Source organism: Bidens hawaiensis, unplaced genomic scaffold, assembly GCF_021521415.1.
Source record: "Bidens hawaiensis isolate Kalapana, Puna unplaced genomic scaffold, B.hawaiensis_p1.1 tig00025198_1, whole genome shotgun sequence".
In the NCBI taxonomy this organism is placed as follows: Eukaryota; Viridiplantae; Streptophyta; class Magnoliopsida; order Asterales; family Asteraceae; genus Bidens; species Bidens hawaiensis.
Window position 1 is genome coordinate 1 of NW_027494014.1, and position 23631 is coordinate 23631.

At 33.2% G+C, this 23631-nt stretch overlaps 2 protein-coding genes across 2 annotated transcripts; one reads left to right on the top strand and one right to left on the bottom strand.

Annotated features, from left to right (window-relative positions):
* Positions 1-6792: 6792 nt before the first annotated feature.
* LOC143571118 (uncharacterized) lies at positions 6793-7419 on the bottom strand. Its single transcript, XM_077056624.1, has one exon. It carries the CDS (start codon positions 7417-7419, stop codon positions 6793-6795), a length of 627 nt encoding a protein of 208 aa, XP_076912739.1.
* Positions 7420-10834: 3415 nt separating this feature from the next.
* Positions 10835-15916, top strand: LOC143571110 (neutral ceramidase 2-like). Its single transcript, XM_077056619.1, has 9 exons — positions 10835-11426; positions 11785-11993; positions 12074-12364; positions 13501-13762; positions 13862-14120; positions 14201-14326; positions 14797-14860; positions 14943-15112; positions 15356-15916. The coding sequence occupies exons 1-9, from the start codon at positions 11122-11124 to the stop codon at positions 15908-15910; spliced, it is 2241 nt and encodes a 746-aa protein (XP_076912734.1). The 5' UTR covers positions 10835-11121; the 3' UTR covers positions 15911-15916.
* Positions 15917-23631: the final 7715 nt, after the last annotated feature.

Consider the following 23631-nt stretch of genomic DNA (forward strand, 5'->3'; position numbering starts at 1 on the left):
AACTCCTCTTGGTTTGCAAATCGAGGCAATGTTCGGTTGCCGGGTCGTGCACGTACTTCGAGGCAGAATGTCGGGTTTCTTGAGTGGCACGCACTTCGGCTGGCACGCAAAACGGTGTTCGGCACGCAAACCGAGGTAGAGAGTGTGAGATTCTATAGAGAGTGTGTGGGAGGTGTGAGGGAATGAGCCGGATTCCTCTCCTTTTATAGCCATTTTTGTGTCCCATCGCGGTACGTGATGGGCACCTTTTTCAACACCGCCGCGTACCGCGACGGGTACGTTTCCGAGGTCATGCCACGTGTCGCCGCGTGGCTTGACTCTTGGGACACGTGTCGCCACGTGGCCTGACACGTCTGCCACGTGTCACCAGAGGGTGACACGTGTCCATGAGTCATCACGGTCCATCGCAGTACGCGATGGCCGTCTTCTTGGACTCATCGCGTAGCGCGATGGGTCTCTGAATATTATTTTTCATTTTCAGTCCCTCTTAAAGCGGCTCGAGGCGATGCGAGCGTGCGAAGTGCAAAGTGCTCCCACATTGCGCCCAACGCCCTTCGCCATCGTCCTCAGTCCCTCAGCCCCGAGCGCTGTGTGCGTCGGGTGCTACGCACCCTTCGCTAGGATTGCTTGATGCATGATATTTATAAAAGAATATTACTATAGAAAATCTCTTCCTTATAAAGAGCTTCCATTCTTACCACTTTCCATGTGGGATGGATTCCATCTTCCTTATTTATACCTTAGTGGAATGCTTCCACTTTCTTACATCTTCCAATGTGGGATGGAGTTTTCTTTCATGTAAGTAAACTTAACTTAGAAAATATTTTTATTTCCTTATTTTTTCTTATATTTTTTTATTTAATATTTTCTTATTACTTATCTTGAGATTATTTTTGATCCCTCAACTTTCCTAAGTTGTCATTTTGGGGATGTTACAAGTACATATATAAATATAACTTGAATATACTAATTAATTTAAGATAACCGATAATATATATATATTATAATATATATATATATCATACAAAATATATGGTAGAGTATTTAAGGAAAATCTAATTTTATAAATATGTTTAAAATACAATTGTTACAATTTTAAAGAATGATACATATATATATAATATATAGTTTTTATATAAAAAATATTAATATAAACAAATTTTAAAGATGCTCAACGACTAGAAAAAAAACACCAATATGGGTGTCGGATTTTAATAAAGTAATGTTGATTTATTATTATTAAAAATATACTTATAATACACACACACACATGTATGTATGTATGTATATGTAAACGAAAGCTTTAACGATATTTGACTAGAAACGTAACTCGAAGATGTCGGTTTCACTAAAATAATGTTTATCTAAAATTAATATTAACTATATTAGTTTATAAAATCATTTAATTTATTATAACACTAAAACAAATAAAATAAACAAAAATTGATGCAGCAGAGACTCGAACCCGGGTGGTAGCCGGATCAAGTCTTGGACACACACAAACCAGCCAGTTGGCTGGTGTGTTAGTTGGTTAAAGAAAAAAAACCAAACTTTAAATAAAGAACATGATAAAAACCCCTAAATTGATATAAACCCTAATTATCTAACTGATCAATCTGTTGTTCGTTTTATTAAATATCATAGGGTTAATGATCTGCGGATTATAACGATCAACAAACATATTTAAATTACCAGTTTTGATGAGGAATTGAAGCCTAACGAGCAGAACAAGAGCCGGCATGACCATGACTTCGAACAAGCAGAAGCAGTTGTTATAACGTAATTAAACCTAGGGCTATTGGTCGCCGGGTCTCCAAGATGGTATAGGTAGATTTAATTGAAGTATAATCACGTCTATATGGTAAAATCATATATTGGTATTGACGGGTTTAGTTATTATTGAGTACGAGATCAAAATTGATTATGATACCTTAATTAAACGTCGGTGTTGGTACGTGTTAGAATTATAAACGATCAGGAAGGATCAGTTCCATGTTTAGGACGAAGATTAGGGTGCAAGACATCAAACGGGTTGCGGATTTGGGTCTTGGTATTGGTTAACGTGTTTGGGTGAAGATGAGATATAATAATTTTGGGCAGCTTTGCTAGTAATTCCCTGAAGTTTAATTGTGGGCACAAAAATGGTTAAAACTTTTAAGTTTAGGGTAAAATTTGTATATAATTGAAAGTTTTATTTAAATATTAATTAAAATATAGTAAAGATAATAATAAAATAGTATTAACTCAATAAATGCGATAATTTATTGATTAAAATTTTCTGAAAACGAAAATGGGTCGGGTATTGGTAATTAATGACTTAGTGAAATCCCAATAGGTGATTCGGTGGAGCATGTGTTCACTTCTTGTTATATTAATTGCTTCAGCGGTTTGGCACAGCGTTAGTGTATGGTGTGATATCCCACCTATTTCTCTTTTTCGGTCGATTAATATGGTAGCACGTTGGTGCATTTTGAGAGCGCGGAATAAATGTATTTTCTCTAATATTTCAATGAAAGTTGGGTGAATATTGGACAATATTAAGGATTTAAGTTTTTTGTTTATTAAAATTAGGGCTAGAAATTTGGATTTGGGCTAGTGGGGTGTTTGGCTTGTGTTAATGAAGTTTGCAGTTAAAGAAAAAGACGGTACAAAATCAAGAAAATTTTCTGTTAATGTAATGACCTATAAGCTATCAGGATATTTTCTTGATAAAATGCACTAAATCTTGACCATTTCATAATATTGTGATTAAGTAAGTGCATCTTATTGATTGAACTTTATAATCCTTTTAATTTCGGGTTTTGGATTTAAAAAAACTAATCCTTGGTCAAATGAGAACATTTGGATATTATTTTTTAGGTTAAGTTGGACATACACATGATTTTACTCAAGTCATTCCATTTATAGCATGCGGATCAACCAATAATGTTAAATTCATATTTTTATATGGATAAAAAAAATATTACAAGGGTGTTAATTATATATCACTATAAGATACGTAAGTCTTGTTGACAACGCATCATTCTTATGTAGCACAAAAAAATATAATGCATTGTCGAAATATCTTTTCGGGATAGATGTTAGACTTGGTTTGCATCATACGTTCAAATATTTAATTGTTGTGAGTGACATAAGGTACGTTTGTTTGTTAATTTGTTAACTAAACTAGGGTATAGCCCGTGTTACACACGGGTGGAAAAACATGTCAACAAACATAATAAATTTAAACAACAAATTCATGCAACACAAAACTTCTTCAAACTTTCGGACTAAAACGTTAACCATTTACATTGTCTAGATATTAAAATTTAAAAGTTACAATAAGTTAATGTACATCGAACAACCAAAAAACATCAATAAAAGACATAAACATGTTCTTTCATATTAAACCAACATCAACTTCTTCAAACATTCTATCAAAAGAAACTCATTTTATCACCACCTGAAAATATAATAAAACAATAGCATCCGAATTAAATATACCATAATAACATATTTAATAAAGTTGTTTTTATTAAATTGTTGTTTTTATTAAAACAAAATAACATATAACAACAAACAAAGTAAATGACAACATAAAACATCTTTCTAACTTAAACCATTAAACCAAAAAGATATATCAATAAAAACCTTTTTTTGACCATCATTTTATAACTAACAAATTTGATACAGTTTCAAAACAAACCATATTGAAATATTTTCAAAATAGTTAGAAAATATAAAAAAATTGGAATTAGTCAACTTAAAAAAGTATGAAATTGTTTTTGATTTTTGACCAATCTTGCAACAAACTTTTAAATCACTGACATTAATATTTTGTTAAATTTGAAAAACTTAAAAACGTTTTACAATAAATGAATTCTCAAATAACTTTGGAAAGATGAAAAAAATTTATGTTGACTTTGAAAATAATTAAAGCTGAAAAAATATGACTAATTAATTTAGAAATAATCACAAAAATAAAAATCAAATCAGTTAATTTGAAAACTTCAAAAAATTATGAAAAGATCTTGAAATGAGTTTAAAATTATGGAGAGTATTAAAACCTTTAAAACTTTGTTGAAAGATTGGTCAATTTCTGAATTTAAAAGGAGTTTAAATATGTTAATTAAATTTTGTAGTTTTAAGTTTAAATTTGGTCTTCCATGTAAATATATAAAAAATTTGAAATATCTTGATTCATGGGAATAATAATATTAATAAATTATGAAAAGTTATCATGTTTAATAATATTCACTAAATCATATATGCAGAATAATATATATAAATGATGATAAAACGGTTATTTAATTTATGATATATTAAGTATTGATTATTAGAAATTATGTCAATTTGAATATTGTGTTCTAAAATAACGCGGTTATTATTTTAGAATTAATTAATAATTAATATTCACGTAATAAAAAGTAAGATTACATTACAATTATGACAAGTAATTTTAGTTTGACAATAAGTTTTTTGAATATTAAAATGATAACTTATCCTAGTTAATGCCAAATGACAAAAATTAAAATCAAATCTGTTCTAATTTTACTAATATGTCTAATTAATTTAGAAATAATTACAAAAATGAAAATCAAATCGGTTAATTTGAAAACTTCAAAAAATTATGGAAATATTTTGAAATGAGTTTAAAATTATGGAGCGTATTAAAACCTTTAAAACTTTGTTGAAAGACTGGTCAAATTCCGAATTTAAAAGGAGTTTAAATATGTTAATCAAATTATATTAAAACCATTAATACAGTTTATTGAGTTTAACTATCCTTATTAGTTATTTAAACAAATAAGAATAGTCAAACTCAATAAATTATATTAATGGGATACTTAAACCTTGTTGCTAGTAAGACTCATAAATTTATTTAAGTTATAACTTATTCATTCGTTTTTTTTAACAAATAAGGAAAGTCAAAAGATATAAATTGTAAGAATGAGATAATTAGGTTATTTTTTCGGTCAAACCACAAATTAAGGAATGAGTTTATAAAAATGCACAAAATTAAAAACATCAAAATGGGTTGTTCATTCGGTTTTTTTAAAAAAATAAGGAATGCCAAACTTTATAAAGTGTCATAATTGGATTCTTATATGTGTATAAATCTAAAAATGTAAACTAATATGAATGGTCAAAAACGATTTAATATGAATGGTAAACTACTTAAATCGGTCGGAAATTTATTTAAGTTATAACTTAGTCATTCGGTTTTTTAAAAAATAAGAAAAGTCAAAAAATATAAATTGTAATAATGGGATAATTAGGTTATTATTTCGGTCAAACCACAAATTAAGGAATGAGTTTATAAAAATGGAAAAAATTAAAAACATAAAAAAAGGTTCATTCGGTTTTTAAAAAACATAAGGAATGTCAAACTTTGTATTAATGAGATTCTTCAATGTGTATAAATCTAAAAATGTAAACTAATATAAAATTGAAAATTATAATGAAATTTTAAATTAGACGGAATATTTGTCACTTAATTGGAAGTTGACAAAAACAATAGAATAATAATTATATTAATATAGGTAACTTAATATATATTATAATCTTACAAATAAGGAATATACATGAATATTTAAAAAATATATACATCAATATTAAAAAAAATTTAAAAATATACATCTTATTAACTAATGTTCAATCCATGCAATTAGCTTATATGAGTCGGAACAATAATCTGAAATGATAAAGTCAAATATTAATAGGCATATTATGGAAGATTTTAATTATAATTTTATAACCGAAAAATTTGAATGGTCTTACCGGAAAAACGAAATAGTGATAATGACGATGGTATCTTCGATTTTTATTTAGAAGGTAAAATGAAATATTTCGTACATCAATCGAGACAATAACCTGAAATAATTAAGTTTTGTTATAACATTGATATTATTGAATACTTGAATTATAATTTATAACCGGAAAATTTAAATTGGCCTTACCGGAAAAAAATAATGATAATGTCCATGGATTAAACTGATTTTTATTTAGAACCTAGAAGAACAACATGTAAAAGAAAAAACAGGAAAATATAAAACTTCAAATAAATATAAAACAACCATTGTTATAGGTATAACACATGAACAGAAAAACTTACCGGAAAAACGTAAATACGTAGAAATATTAGCTTCATCACCGTTTTTGATTTAGAACCTACACTGATTTTAAAGTAATCATTTAACAATGAAAATAAAGATAAAAATGTTAGATCTACAATAACCGGAAGAAAATATGACGTTGCCGGAAAAAGATATAGCCTTACCGGAAAATCATATAACATTGTTGGCCATTAGAGTATAATATATAACTTTACTGGAAAACGATTAATCTCGATCTACATTACCGGAATATAGAAGATGGTGGATGGTGGAGTTAGTAAGCTGAGAGAGAGAGAGAGAGAGAGTGTGTGTGTGTGTGTGTGAGAGAGAGATTAATTAAAATGATTAAAATGATTAGAGTGGAAAATTCTAAGGTTTAAATATAGTGTGTGAGATGACACGTGGCAGAATATTAGAGAATATGATAATGAAAAGTTGCTGACTGGATTGTACATGTGGACAACCTAAAAGAAAGTCATGTGTACAAATTGTATTGCTTTAATAGTATTTAAAGACTTGATGGCCACTTCTCTTATTAAATAATCTTTATATTGAGTAAGATTATTCCATTTTAGTCCAAGAATTTGCAAAACCTTAATTGCCAATTCCTTCGTTATATAAATATTCTAATTAGAAAATGTGATTATTTTCCTACATTCAACCACATTTGTTTATCGCACTATTACATATATATGGATCATTGTCCATAACTAGCCTTGTATTCTTTCCATAGTTGATCTACGGGCTTCCCAGTCAAGTCTTCAAAATACTTGTCATCGTAATCAAACCTCATTTTCTTGTTAAGATTTTCCACGAATCCAGGGTTGATCCCCTCACAATACTGAAGAAATCGGGCGGTGAAACCATACCCTTGATCCCAACGGTCCCCTTGTCCTGGTACTGCGAACGCCCCGTCTGGTGCGTAACCTGCTGATAATATCGCATAATCCGCAATTCCTTCGATCAATCCTCCTGGAGCACGACCTTCACCATTCCATTGAAAAACGTGGGTCATTTCATGGTAAAGTACGGATATGAATGCCCACTTCAGGTAACCTTGGTAGTCATTTAAAAATACTGAACTAAAGTTAATCTTGTAAATGTCCCATACGTCTGCTTCGGCTCCTTTGAGGAATTCAACAATGTAAAGCTCCACCGAATCTATAGGTTTCCGATATGAGGGATCGGTCTGTTGGAAAAGGGTCGTCCATATGAACTCATTGATGGTACCCATTATTTGCTTTGTGAATGGAATACCGATTTCATTTGTGAAACGAATCCCACCGGGGGTGTTGGCGGCTTTATTTGTCACAGAGTAATTCATGGCAGAGATTCCATGGAAGGATATTGACAAGGTTAGGGGGTATATAGGATAAAGGATTTGGGAGCCATGGTTAACTTTAGTTAACTTCAAGGTGCATGCATATATGTGATAAAGCTAGGCATCATACAAATATATACACACAAGAACGTAACTGCATTTGATTTTGAATTTTAATGCATTTATATCAATAATATTTTACGTTTTTTTGTCAAAGGGCCAATGATTTTTCAATTGATCATATGCGGATATGATGGATTTCCTAAATAGAGTATATTCCTATAAAGTTCTCTGTGTTGAAATTATCTTATTTATAGTAAACAGTAATGTATAGGATGAAGTGATCAACATATTTTAGTAAATTATAATTACAAATGTTACTTCCAAATAACAACCGAACGTCATTTTAGTAACTTGAATGCCATATTCATGATTCATGAACACACCTAAAAGATATTACCATTAGTCTAGCATATCTCTACTTGACTTTTGTCATATATTATTTTCATCTACACTTCATTCCCTTTCCATTAGTGCCACCTATTTCAAAGCCTAGTTTTCTTATTTTGTGTATAAAGTAATAGGATTTTCATTGAAATGATTATCTTTTCGCATAACAAAATTGTTATGATATCAAAGAGAACCTAACTACTAATCCTATTAAAGAATCGAGGTAGGGATGACTTCAAAATCAAGTGCTAAGGAATGATAAAAATAGTCTATGCTCTTTATTTTATTATTTACATAATCATTATTTATATATATTTTTTCAATTGTACTTCACCCTTAATTTAATAACTTCTATTTCAACAACATAATATTTTTGTATAATAACTTGCATAAGTATTAAATTTATACAATATTACTACTATATTTTTACTATGTTTATTGTTAAAACATTAATCGTTCTTTATAAAAGAAATAGCTTACGCATTTCGTTATTCGTTAAGGCTTATGGGCCTTTTTATTTCGGTTCGGCTGAGGTATATAAATTCTCGGAGACGGCCCTGAACTCAGACCTTAGAAAACTTACCGTAAGGATAGCGTGCAATAGATTCAAAACATGTGTACAAAATAAAATACATACCAAATGATTTTCATGAAACCTTTGCATCGGTCACGAAATTGGTCACCATTCGAAGCTTGTTGGCCATAGCCGTCAAGAAAGGGTGGCATGTCCAACAACTAGACATTAACAATGCTTTCTTACATGAAGATATGCATGAAGATGTTTAGATGAAGATTCCTCAAGGATTTGAAAAATGTGATGGCAACCGGGTTTGCAAATTATCACTATATGGGCTCAAATAAGCATTAAGGAATTGGTATCAAAAGTTTACCACCACCTTGATTAAAGTTGGTTTCAAACAGACCGGAGCTAATCACTACATAGCTCTCTTCAAGGCTAAAGATGTATTTGTTTCTGCACTCCTTTATGTCAATGATATCATCATCATGGACAACTATTCAAATAAAATTTAAGAAACCAAACATTCCTCGAGAAGAAATTAAGTATCAAATATCTTGGTCCCAAAAAATTCTTCGTTGATACTGGGTACGTGGTTCATACGAAAGAGGGGTTGGTAGTGGTACTAAGTCAACAGCACTATATTCTTGATGTACTAGAAGACACGAGTATGATGGGTCGTCGTCCAAGTCCATTTCCGGTTTTCTAACAAAACTTATACCTAAACAAATGTGAGTCACGAGTGGATGCGAACTTATATCAAAGACCCGACATTTCTTACACGAGAGACCTAAGACAAAGTCACGTGGATGTTGCTAGCTGTGTACTATGAAACCTTAAAGCAACCCCTTGGCAAGGAACTTTACTTCCAAAGGAAGGAGAAATCTTACGACCTATTACAACTCTGACTAGTTAGGGGCACCCATTCAATAGAAGATCATGGACCGACTACTTGCTACTGTTGGGAGGTGCACCTATATCATGAAATTAAAGAAACAGGTTGTCGTCTCCCGATCATTGGCCGAGGCAGGATATCAAGCCATAACATCTACCATTAGCGAGATCTTGTGGATCAGATGACTTTTAAACGAACTTGAAATACCCCCATCTGAACCGACACAATTATTTTGTGGAAATTAAGATGCTCGTCACATAGAAAATAATCCGGTTTTTAACGAGCGAACAAAACATGTAAAAATGGACTGCAATTTCGTTAAAGAGCGGATCGAATCAAGGAAATAATAACCATGCAGATAAAATAAAGATGCAAATCGATGATGCTCTCACCAAGCCCTTGAGTACACAACACTTCCATACTCACCAAGCCCTTGAGTACACAACACTTCCATACCTTACTCGACTAGTTGAGCATAAAGGATCTCCAGTCTCTAACTAGAGGGGGTAAAAGATAAAGCATATCTCTCCTTGACTTTCGTCATATGTTATTTTCATCTATACTTGATTCATTCTTCATTAGACTGTGCGTAGTGGGGCGCTTCCCCCCTTTAAAGCGGTGGGCTTATTTATTTATTTGTTTTTTTTTTTTGATAAAAATTAGTAATAAAATAATAATGATGTAATGATTTGAAGAGACTATATCCACTACACACCTCTTAGCAAAAAAGTCCTTATGACGACGTGGCATCACATGGCGCAAAACGTCCTTATAGAGGTTTCATCCACTACACAACCTTGAATTTGGCTCGTTAGTTTTCTTATTTTATGTATAAAGTAATAGGCTCCTTATTATCTATATAGATAAAAATCCAAATGTCGATGCCACAAATGCACTTTTAAGTTTTCTGTTTGACCTTTTATAGAATAGACTTTGAAATTTATACTATTTGTTAACTTGGTGTAATGGTTGAAGTTGTTCAATATAACTCTTGTTGTGTAGTATGTTGCGCGATTTCCATTCCCCTAGGCAGCAAGTCTTTTTTTTATTATTTATTTCTTCTTTGTTTCTATATGTATGTGTTGTTTGATTGCTTTATTAGTTTTTTGTTTTCAATTTTTTAAGTATGTTTTATTTGTTATAAATATGACGATTTGACGAAATTATTTTTTAGGTTTAGTTTCGGTACCCGTAATGAACCTAATTGATTTAGATCGAATTCATCTTAACTCACTACTGCTACACCTGTGTTTTATACATGTTAAGTTGACGGAATTTTTGTTGATTTAGTTCCGGTACCATAACAAAAGTAGCCGGAATTTTTTTTATACATGTTGGTTTTTTGTATGTACGAGTGTCACTACTATTATGGGTGTTTATTATTTTTTTTGGGTTTAATGTATATGCCGGTACTAGCCTGGCCGATAGCGACCACATTCGTGCCACTTTAATTTTTAAGTTATATGTGTGTTGATAATGTTTTGAACGTTTACAAAGTTATTGTTTTTGATTTAGTGTTGATGACGTAACTAACTTATCCGATACCAACCGAACTTGTGTCCCGCTGCCGTAACGCGGCGGGTTTGTTACCTAGTTGTAATGATTATCTTTTTCCATAACAAAATTGTTAAATTAATTGTATTCGTGTGTAATTAGGCCACAAATTCCATCAAATTATGCTGTCAAGACGGCAAAAATGCTAACAATTATATGACAAAACATTCTCCTCGATCAGTTCTAATAGACTCGTTTTAAACTATGAAACACCATCCGATGAAAACCATAACCAACTCCTATAAATTCAATCATAACTGCTAGATTAAACAATCAACCATAATAAAATATGCATCAAAATTCTTTCAGTTTGTTACTTTTCACTCTATTCATTTATTGTTTGCTGTATCCGGCAACAGCTGATTACTTGATTGGAGTCGGAAGCTATGACAGCACCGGACCGGCCGCTGGGGTCAACATGATGGGGTATGCAAATTTGGACCAAAGCACTGCTGGAATACATTTCCGGCTAAGAGCAAGAGCGTTCATTGTAGCGGAGAGTTTAGATGGCCCGAGATTTGCGTTCGTCAATCTTGACGCAGGAATGGCATCGCAACTCGTCACGATTAAAGTCCTTGAGAGGCTATCCAAAAGGTATCGTTTTAGACTAATTTAGTGACAAAATGGACCTCTTAAAATAGAGACATATATATAAACAAAACTCACTATGTACTAGTAAAAATAGACCACTTGAAAGTTATATCTATAAACAAAATTTGTTAATTAAGTTATTATTATAATGCTTTAAAAGGGTCATTAGCTATTGGGTATTTGGGTTAAGTGATTGATGGTTATTAATTTATTGGGTTTGTTCTAGAATATTAAATTACTACTAACTTTATAATTTTTTTTTATATATATGCTAATCAAACTACGGTAACTAAAGGTAAAGAGGAGACTACTTTTGGATCCCCTCTAGACCCACATGGTTGCTAATACTTGCTTGGTGTAGGTTTGGGAACTTGTATAGTGAAGATAACGTAGCGATAAGTGGGACCCACACTCATGCCGGTCCAGGAGGGTACTTGCAGTACGTGGTGTACTCCGTAACGTCACTTGGCTTCATCCGTCAGTCCTTTGATGCAATAGTTACCGCCATTGAAATGAGCATTCTTCAAGCTCATAATAATCTCAAATCTGGTTCCATTTTCATCAACACAGGTGCGGTGTAACCTATATATTAATATGATTATGGTAATATAGGTGCGTATATACATCATGATGGGTTGATGCTTTTGTAGGGGATTTGGATAACGCGGGAGTGAACAGGAGTCCGAGTGCGTATTTGTTTAACCCTCCAGAGGAGAGGGTTCGATATTCAAGAGATGTGGATACATTGATGACCCTTTTGAAATTTGTGGATGGTGCAAGTGGGAGAAGTGTGGGAGCTTTCACATGGTTTGCAACTCATGGAACCTCTATGAGCAAAGACAACAAACTAATTAGTGGTGATAACAAGGGTGCTGCTGCTAGGTTCTTTGAAGATTGGTTCACTTCCACAAGTACAAACTCCACTACTTTTGGTGCGCAAGGTACGGGTAATTGTAAAACATGCATGAGTTTCTTAAGGTGAAAATGACCAAAATAGACATATTTGACTCAAATTTATCCAATATAGACATAGAAACAAAGCAATCAAAATAGACATATTCAATAGAATTTTAACACACAACTCCCTTTGGCACCACAAGGTATCAAATAAGTCCGAACAAAATTATATACAGAAGTGAGCTAGTTGACATCTTTCTTATCTTCTTTTATCATGACATGTGCCTCTACTATGCTACATAGGTGTCTAAACATAAAGAAACAGACTAAGAAAGTTCTTTGTCGGCTACACCAACAGAGTTGTCCGACAGGTTCTGCCACGCCACTTTTCTAGCCTTGTCTGCCTAGGGTAGGGAGGTGGGTGGGGGGGGGCCTCAAGGGCAACTTTGGAGCCTTTGCAAACAAGGCACCTGTCTAGCCCATTTAAACAAGTTTAGGCACCACCTTAGCCCAGGTGAGAGACATGTTAAACTATAGTGTTGCCAGCTTACTTTTGCATAGAATTCCATCCGGGCTACGGTGGATCTTAGTGAGTTAGTGGTGCCCTTGGGTTTTATGTTTTGAAAATTTCATGGTTATGCCTATTTTGCCTGGGTTTCTTTTTCTAAACCAGTTTCAAAGAAATCTGTGACAAACATGTTTATATTGGTGATTTTCCCTTTAATTTTAAGTATAACTTATCATAAAAGATAATTAGAGAGAATCCATAAAAAAAATTGATGTATTACTGAATGACAAAATCCCATTTACAATGGACTTAAAATTTGACATATGTTATTATTATCATCGAAGTTAATTAGAGGCGTACACCTAATTGTGGAATTAAAGATATAATCACAAAAATTAAGCTAAGTGATTTACGAGTTTTGCATTTGAAAAGAAAGTTTCAAATGACTAAAATAAGGGGAAATCATAAAATGCTGGATTCGCAGACTCATCCCATTAACTTCGCTCGTATCCCTAGTTATGTCATTTTTAGTGTTGGGCTATTTGCTCATTTCTACACCATTTTCTCCTGTCTAGGTAGTCCAAGTAGGAGTTGGCTAACTATTAGATCAACTCAGAGATACTGTTGTTGGGTTCTTTAATGACTGATTTAATCACATTTACTGTTAAACAGAGGATACCAGTGTTTTGATAAATAAGGCATCGACCATCAAAGCCACGGGAGGTCAGCCTTGCAGTCAAACATCAAGTCAAGCATTCAAGGTGAGGAAGAACGATAGGGGGTCTCGATTTGTTGGTGCATTTTGTCAATCAAATGTAGGAGACGTCAGTCCTAACGTGTTGGGAGCATTTTGCTCGGATACTGGATTACCTTGTGATTTTAATCACTCCTCTTGCAATGGAAACGATCTGCTTTGTGTCGGTCGTGGTCCAGGGTACCTAGCAATCCGTCTCATTACCTATGACCAATAGACTGTTGTGTCGCCATATTTAGGTCTTTGTATTCTTTATTTATGAAACTAAACATTCAACAGGTACCCAGATGAAACAAAGAGTACAAAAATCATAGGGGAGAGACAATTTCAAAAGGCGGTTGAATTATTCACCTCAGCTAAAGAACAGTTAACCGGGAAAATTGACTATCGCCATGTTTACTTAAACTTCACAAATATTGAAGTTACATTAGCTGATAACCGGACTGTCAAAACATGTCCTGCATCCTTAGGTCCGGGATTTGCTGCAGGAACTACTGATGGTCCTGGTGCTTTTGGATTCCAACAAGGCGATACGAAGGTCAGAATTGCATCCATCACATAGTATTATAAGTATCTAGCTTTAATATCTTGAATATTTTTGGGATGTTACATGTGTAGATTAACGAGTTTTGGAAACGAGTAAGAGATTTTCTGAAGAAACCGAGTGATTATCAAGTTCATTGTCAAAAGCCAAAGACAGTTCTACTCTCCACAGGAGAGATGTTTTTCCCTTATGCATGGGCGGTAATCTTGAATGTTTTTCATAAATGATTAGATACGAAAGAAAATCACCAAAATAGCCATCTTGACCACAAGTCTGACAAAATAACCACGACTTTACATTTCCAATCAATCACTACGTGACATGTGTCTTTTAATGTAACGTAATTCAAGACTGGCCTAGTAGATCCCATTCTAGCTCATGCACCAAATTCTTCATCATGACCTTTCTGAATTGAAGTAGTAGATCGAAACATGGTGTATGAGATCCATGTTTGTTGTCTCAAGAAAATTTTGATCCACCACACGATGTAGACATGAGACACCATGTGTTGGCTGAAACACAGTTTCTTAATGACAAAAATAAGTTGAGTGATATTTGTGTAAAAAAATGTCAAATGGTATTTTGTCAAACTTATCGGTCAAGATGTCCATTTTGGTAAGTTCCCTTTCATAAAATTGAAATTTCTTGCTGGTTCCATTTGATATTGCAGCCAGCAATTGTTCCAATTCAAATCCTGAGAATCGGGAAACTAGTCATACTAGCCGTTCCGGGAGGTTTGGCTCATTCTTTCAAAAAGTTATTTGTGTAGGAAACTAGAAGTTCCTAAGGAACTAATGTTTCCTAGTTTTATTTCAGAATTCACAACAATGTCCGGTAGAAGATTACGAGAATCAGTGAAGCAAACGCTAATAAATAACGGAAAGGGTGATTTTGACAAAGATACGCATGTCTTAATAGCCGGATTGACCAACACATACTCCCAATACATCGCTACTCCAGAAGAATATAAGCGACAAAGATACGAGGTAACCAAAAACATCAATCATGCATTTTTTGAACAATAAAAATCCGTTACCACTAAATTTATGAGATCTATCAATATCCTACTAACTAACGTGATCAGATAAATCACAACTGGCAAATAACCTTTATCATTCATGCAATTTGACGCATTAGCTTATATAATACTTTCCTTATAAATTTCAACACTAATGTTTTCCTCACTTGTACTACTTACGTTGTCTGAATATCTTAAAATTGAATTACAGGGTGCATCAACGCTCTACGGTCCACATACTCTATCGGCATACATTCAAGAATTCAACAAGTTAGCAGAGTCCATGGCAAAAGGGCGTAAGATAGTGAAAAAAGGCCCATCACCACCGGATCTTTCCTCCATCCAACTGACACTCTTACCAGACCCTTTAGGAGAGTCACCGCCTCCAAGAGTAAAGTTTGGAGATATGAAACACGACGTTTCCATACCAAAAAGTGGATTCTTTCACAAAGGTGACAAACCAAGCGCCGTGTTTTGGAGTCCAAACCCAAGATATGATCTATTAACCGAAGGCACGTATGCTGTAGTCGAGATGCTTCAAGGAAAGAGGTGGATCCCGGCCTCTGATGACGATGATTTCAGCTTGATATTTAAGTGGAATATAGATAATGATACTAATTATGGATCAGCTAGTCTTGAATGGGAAGTGCCTGATTCAGCTAGTAAGGGGGTCTATAGGTTCAGACACTTTGGTTCGTCTAAGAAAACCATCGTGTCAACTACTGAATACTTTACAGGTGCATCAAGTGCATTTGCAGTGTCGTAAAATACAAAGGTTTCAGTACTTAATTGGTAACTTACCACAATAAATAGCCATTGGTAACAACATCATCTGGTCAGTGATTAGTGCTTACAGTTATAAATACATCTAATAATAAGAAATGTTTGTTGCACTTAACAGTGTGTGAAAACAATTCAAGTTTGTAAATTATCGCACACACGCACGCTGTTTATCATCCACCGTGCTTGCTCAAATTTTCCGGATATTGAGGCGATCTGTTACCTGGAGAGGAATATTAAAGAACACACCTAATTAGACGCCAAAATTCAGACTCTAAGCGCTGACGATTCCATCGAGACTCCTAATCGCTCATTCAATGGAATTGGAGCATGCTGCACACGCCATCCTGGTGATTTTCACATGAATTCTTGTAACACCTTCTTTCTCCCTACTTTTATCATCATCATAGCCATCCTCATAAGAATCTAAGAGCCTAACATCCTCAAGGTTAATGCCGATGTCGATCTCTGGCGAATAACGAACGCCGCCAATAAATGAAGACTTAAATCTTATTGGTGACAAAAAAAAAAAATTCAACTAGACTAAATGTACATTATCTCTGTCATAATCAAATGGAGTTGAGTTATCCTACAAAAGGGTCATAAAAATGAAAATGTGAGAAGGATTCGTGGCCTTTATATGGTTGAGATCAACTTGACGGAGGGGTATCTTAGCAAAAAAATAAAAATAAAAAATTAAAAAAAAAATAAGAACTACCTTCTGTTGTTGATAATTCACAAAAAAGGATAAACAAGTTTGTTAATGGGCTGATGGAGAGCATGGGCTAGATCCACTGAAGTTATTTTTAAATTCAATAAATAATAACGTTGTCAATAAGTTTGTTATTAACCTAATTATTCGTATTGTTTGTTTCTTTCCTGATTTCCGGTTTGTTAACGTTAGGGTTTTGGCTATATAAGCCATCTTTGTTTTCCAGTTTATGTACTCTTTCGATTAAGAAATAAACGTTTGAAAGCTTTCTTAATATTACTTGTTCTTTTTCTATTCTTTTGGTCTCACTAATTAGCTCTTGATCACCAACACCTCCCCCCACCCCACCCCACCCCACCCCACACACACAAAAGAAAAAAAGAAAAAAGAATTAAAAAAAGGAAAAATGCCCCCACCCAATGTTTAGAGGCACTTGAGTTTTTGTACAGTTGATGGGAAGTCAAAGCGATTGAACTTAGAAGCAGTTGTTTTGAAACCAATCATCTTTGCTCTTATGTTCAACATAGATCATTGCATGCACCCCAAGGTTATTTAAGGGCTTCCATATGATAAAAAGATTGATATTTGGTCACTTGGTTGTATTTTGGCCGAACTCTATGCTAGAAATGTGAGTTATTTACAAGATAATTATAAGGACTATATAACTACTTTAACCTTTTGAATGTTTGTTTCAGATGGTCGCTTTACAAAATCAAGCTGGTTTTCCTTCGAGGTGGAGAGGGCGGTTAAGCCAATGGATGATATTGCTACTGATATTTTAGAAAGATCTATATTTGTTTATCTATTTGGTAATGTTTTAGATGAGCTGGTTAAGGCAATGTTTTAAAACCCGGTTGTATCATAAGTTTTAACCGGGTTAACTAATTTTCCCTATAGTTTCATATATATATATATATATATATATATATATATATATATATATATATATATATATATAGGTAAAGGATGGAATACGAAAATCGATTATCGTACAATAGGTACGCGAGTGTCTGGAGCGTCCATCTTCAATAACCAAATTACGCGAGCCAGCCTCCTTCAACTTCTTCTCCCATCGATTCCGTCCACCTTCACCATCGCCGTTCAATGATTCCGTCCACCATCCACCTTCGCGACCACCATCTTCTTCCGACACAACCATCGATCGTTGCTAACATGTCAGTTGATTAAATTGCCCAATTGAAATTGAAATTATTGAACTAATTAATCAATTAAACTTTGAATTTGGTCCAATTAATCATCAATTTGAAGTTTCAATAAATCAATTTTGAGTTTTTGAAGAAACCCAGTTGCAGACGTTCCATATTTTGTTCATATGGTCGAATCAATGATCAAATTAACAGTCGATTGATGATTGTTTGATGATTATGAGATTATATGAAGTGATTTCGGTGTTCAATTTCTGTTTACATGTGTTTAATTTCTTTTTTTTTGTTAGTTTTAGAAGTTCTGAACAGCCAGAACTTTCTGAACAGCCAGAACTTCTTAGAACTTCTAAACAGCCAGAACTTCTTAGAACTTCTAAACTTTTTATCAGAACTTCTAAATTTTTTTGAACACCCAGAACTTCTTAGAATTTCTAAACTAAACAACTTGAACTTCTTGGAACGTATTAGAATGTTTAAAGATGTTCATTTGTTTTTGAACACCCAGGGCTTCGTTGAATGTATTAGAACGTTTAAAGATGTTTTTTTTGTCAGAACGTTTAATGGTATTCAGTTATGTTTCAGATGGTTTAAACATAATATTTTGAACCCTAATCAGAGCTCGATTGAGTGCGTTATTTCTGCAATTCCATAATTGATTGATGAATCTAAATGCTTCTACACATCAATTCGATTGATTAAATCATCATTTTGGTGTTTATTTTGGTCAGAACGTTTAAACTTTGAGCAGAACGTTTAAACATGAACCCTAATCAGAGCTCAATTAAGTGTGTTAATCTGTATTTTCATAATCGATTGATGATTCTAAAGCCTCTTACACATCAATTCGATTGATTAAATCATCAATTTTTTATCAATTTGAAGATTTTTAATGTTCAGTGACGTTCTTTTCAATTTTGGATTTTAACTTTTGAGATTTCATACTGTAAGCTGTGATTAGAGTTTAGAAATTGGATTAGATTGAGCGACAAGTTCTAAATTTGGATCTGAGTTGATTTGTAATCGACGAATTTTGATCGCGAACTACTGTTGGGTTATTTACGAAATTGTCACCGCGCGTTTTTTAGTCAGACGTTCTGGAATGTCGCGTACCTAATGTACGATAAGCCCTTATTATACGTTAACTCACCCCTATATATATAGGGGTGGGTTATAATAAAAAGAAATAGTTTTCTAGGAAAAGTAAGAATCAATCTAAACCATTGGATCTATGATCTAATGGTTGAGATTGGTAGTTTTAAAACTTCCAAATAATTTCCTAGGATTAAGGATTTATGCTACATAGTTTCTTAACTCTAAATTTTATGTTATTCCTACTCTTTCTACAAAACTATATATTTTTATTTTAACCCTTTTCTATATATATATATATATATATATATATATATAACACTTCAATTTTAGAAATAATTCAAAGACAAAAGTTAACCTATAATTATAAAATAGTCCAAATTAAGTACACAAGTCAATTTTCAATTTTTTTTAAAAAATAAAATGTGGGCTCGCTAATTACCAAATGCTATTGGGCTTAAAACTATGCCGATATTTTAATAAAAACCGACGATTTGATTTTCAACCCAACCGGTTCAAAATACTGGGCTCAATTACCAGAATCTATATAAAACTCGATATAACCGATTCAATCGGTCAGTTTGTAGCGGTTTTTAGATCATTGGCTCAAGGTATCTTTTAAATTTTTTTGATGATTGTTGACCTTAAGGGACTATATATAATTGGCATATTTCATTATCAATCCTTATCCTTAGTGGTCTCAATGCCCAGATTATCATAATATTTTTCCCATTGTTCGTAATTATGTTTTGAACTATTGTTCATTTAAGAATTTTTTTTTATAAATTGGTGGTTTAGAAAATTGTTAAGTGTTTGTAGGTGAGTTTTTGAAAAGTGAATACAAATAGGTAGTTCGCTCCTTGAACAAGCAGACTCCAACCAATTTTCATAACCAACAAATGATGTGGCACATTAAAACTCGCAAATGTACTTGATATTCTTAGTACGCTCACGTGTCAAGCGGACTTGTATAATCTGCTTCTTAAACAAACAAACTCTAATACAATGACAAATTATCATGTTAGCAAAAGGACATGTATAATGGGAAAATTATGAAATACCTATTTTCGGAAATGGGTTTCCGCATTTACCAAAACTTTTAAAAATATTCCCCAATACCCACCACAAAAACTCAGGACAACTAGATTCTTAGAGTCACTACTTAACAAAAGTAGTTGTAACGATTATATTATGCTAACAATATTGACGGGACTAAACGGGTTAGGGCGACCATTTTAGGTAAGAAAAATAGTTGGGACGAGTTTTTTATGATTTTTTTTACTTTTTGTAATATTATATTTTAATTTTACTCATAACTAATTTTTGTTTTAAAACTTTTAAAATATAAAATTTTACAAAACTTCGAATACACCATTGAGACGTGCTTCATTTATAGATACGTACTAAAATATATTTTATTTAAATCGAGCGTGTCAAAAAAAAAACTTCAATATAAATTTGACCCGCTCAGTTTTGACTCAAATTTATGTCGACAAGTAGATAAAAAAATACATCTCAACTGTGTATTTGGATTTTGTTAAACTTTAGATATTATGAGTTATAAAAGAAAAACTAATCATGAGTAAAATTAAATATAATAATACAATACTTAGAAATGGGTTTAAAATTTTTATAAAAAACTCGTCCCAACTATGTTTTACCTAAAATAGTCATCCTGACCAATTTAGTGCTAAAAATACTCGTCCTGATAATTTTCTTAGCCTAAAATAGTCATCCCGACTAGTTTTATAAAATACTCGTGACTTTAATAACATAGTCTTCGCGGAGTTGTATGTGGTGGGTATTTGGGGAATAGTTTGCAAATGAATGAAGGATGGGTAAAACTTGAAACCCACTTCTTAAAATGAGTATTCTCAGAATTTCCCCTCTTGTATAATTTGTTCTTAGCTTGAGATTCTTTTACATATTTTCTGTCATTTAATAGAGTTTGCTTGTTTAGAAAGCAGATTAAACAAGTCCGCTTGACACATGAGCAGACTAGGAATCTCAAGTAATGTGTGATTTTCAATGTGTCACCTTATTTTGTTAGTTATGAAAATTGGTTGAAGTTTGCTTTTTCAAGAAGCGAAATACCTATTTGTGTCCACTAAAAACCCACCTATAAACGCTTAACAATATCCTAACCCAGCTAGTGATGTGTGGGTGAAAACACTTATTTATAGTGTGTAATCTCGCGTGTTTTAACTATTTAAATGCATTGAACACTAGTACTTTGAGTGTTTTTATGTTTATAGGTGTGCGGAGCTTAACAAAGTTAATTTGGAGTGTTTAAGGATGAAGAAATCAAGATTACAAGAAGAAGAGTGATCGAGAGCTTAGCCGGACGATCAAAAGTTGAAGAAAGCAGAAATTGGGGCATTTGGCATTGTAGCAGTCGTAGGCTATGTGTACTAACCGTAGCCTACGGCCTGATTGTAGTCGTAAGGCAGAGATAAAGGGTCATAACCTACAGCCCCTCCGTAGGCTACGGTGGCCTGGCCATAGGCTACGGCCAGATTTGACAGATTTTCTTGTTTTGGATATTTTCTTCCATATTTAAGAGGTAAAAACCCTAAGGTCGATTATCATTCATTCTGTACCACATAGGGGCGACTTGAAGGCTATCTTTCACCATCATAACACCTTCCAATCATCATAATCATTCATGCAATCATCTTCCAACTTCATAATCAAGAGATTCAAGATCAAGATGCACGGCTAAAGACTTCATAACCATCTTCGGGCGTAGTGTTGAGTTGTACTTTGGATTTTTTGGTATTCTAAACCTTAACTTTGGATTTGGATTTGGTTAATCATTCGGTTGATCAACTCTTTATATTTGTTTGTGTGCTTAAACAATTTTCTAGTATTTGAATGCTTAATCTTTTATCAGTTAATTGAATTGAGGTCATCTACAATTAAGATTGAGTTCTTTTCGTCATTGACCCGTTCATCATTAACCACAGTATTGATTTTGTGCATCAAAACTTAAAAACTGATAATCAAATAGATTTTTATTATGTTGTGTCAGTCGTTTGTATTAAATTCTGACATATATTTAGCATAATCAAACATTAAGTCTTTTGTTTTACTTATCTAAACAAAGATTTTTCCAAATATGTTTTATTAAGTGTCCAACTTGCTTCAAAACCTGAAACCTGGAGATTAGTTATTTTTATATTATTGTTTTACATATCACTTTTAAACCGTTTGACATCGTTTGTCCGCTATATTATAATTAAGTAAAAACATTGAACTAAAGGAGCACTTTACACGGATTACATGTAGATTCGACACCTTACTTGTCCTTGCTAGTAAAGGTAATTTTATAAATATTTTTATTGAACTTTCGACATCAATCACCTAGTTATACAAAAAATTCTCATTTTGACAAGATCTTGATTCAAGGTTTCCAAAGTCTTTTCAATGGAACACGGGGTTCCTTTCAATTTTCAAAGCCACTTGAAATCATTGACACGATAATTGATCTCGACATGGGATGTTTTTTTTACAAAGTGGGCACATAGAAAACGGACTCAATTATGCATCTTCACCCATTATATTATTAATCTCTATTAATTTGCCCTTTCCCACATAAATACGATCATCGTAGAAACCATTTACACGTGTTTCTAGCTACTCCAAAAGACTTCCTTGGCGTTTTGAAGATATGTTTGTTACCATATGCTTTTTGTTTTGCTGGTTAAGACTCACAAACCATATATTGTTTCACCCTTGCTCATTTATATCCTTTACCATAAATTCAGAACCTTGGATTCTAGAAACGCATACCTCTTTGGACCTTTCTGGTTGTTTGCACTAGCAACATGTGTGATTCTAGCCATCTCCACTTTGGTGGGATGGTAAAGGCTTAGGCCTTTGGGTGAGAGGTCCAGGGTTCGATCCCTGGCAATGGCGGTTTATTGTAAATAGTAGGAGGCAAGCTTAAACATTCAAAAAAAAAAAACATGTGTGATTCTAAAATGAATACCCGTTGTTTATTTTCTTCATGGTTTTCCTCCTGAATCATTCTTTGGCAGCCTTTTGCTTCCATTCAATCAAGAACTGATTTGCCTTTCGTTGATACAGAATTCTTCATATCCACCATACACACATCTTCAATGTCCCCTTGATCATCACATGTAAGGTCAAAAAGTTATAACTCGCGGTAGCAAATTACGAAACCGTTATTTATTAATGGTCACGTTAATAATTAAAGCCGACGAGGAAACCGGACACGAAACGAGAGATTTGAGACGCGCGTTTAACTTCAGCGGGGATAAGGCTTCGAGAAGAAATAGCTTTTACTATATATAGAAGTCTTATGTATTATTGTATGTGTGTTTACCATGGTGTGAATCATCCACCCAAGGGGAGCTCACCTTGGGTGGGTCGGTTCTTTGTTTTAATGTATTAATTTTGTTAACCAGTAACGAGATCGTTCATCTATATATTATCTTTTATGTTTTTATTTATATGTTCGGTCGTTTAATTTACAACACCCGTCTTGACACTTTGTATCAAGAGCAAAACCGTTCGTATAGTCTGTTAGTGAAATCTTGCGTAAGTGTGGGGACCTAGTTGTTGTACTTACAAACCTAGGTGTTTTTGAGTTACTTTTTCTCCTATTATTGTCTAACAAGTAATGGTATGGTTATAAATAGGGTTTATTTGTAATCAAGTATTCACAACTTAATAATCAATACAATAAAGGTTTAGATTTGAAATCTTATTGTCTTC

Coding starts and splice junctions, on each gene's coding strand:
- LOC143571118 (XM_077056624.1), bottom strand. CDS start 7,419: ATGAATTACTCTGTGACAAATAAAGCCGCCAACACCCCCGGTGGGATT.
- LOC143571110 (XM_077056619.1), top strand. CDS start 11,122: ATGCATCAAAATTCTTTCAGTTTGTTACTTTTCACTCTATTCATTTAT. Junction 11,427..11,784: donor CTTGAGAGGCTATCCAAAAG/GTATCGTTTTAG, acceptor TGCTTGGTGTAG/GTTTGGGAACTTGTATAGTG. Junction 15,113..15,355: donor ATAAGCGACAAAGATACGAG/GTAACCAAAAAC, acceptor ATTGAATTACAG/GGTGCATCAACGCTCTACGG.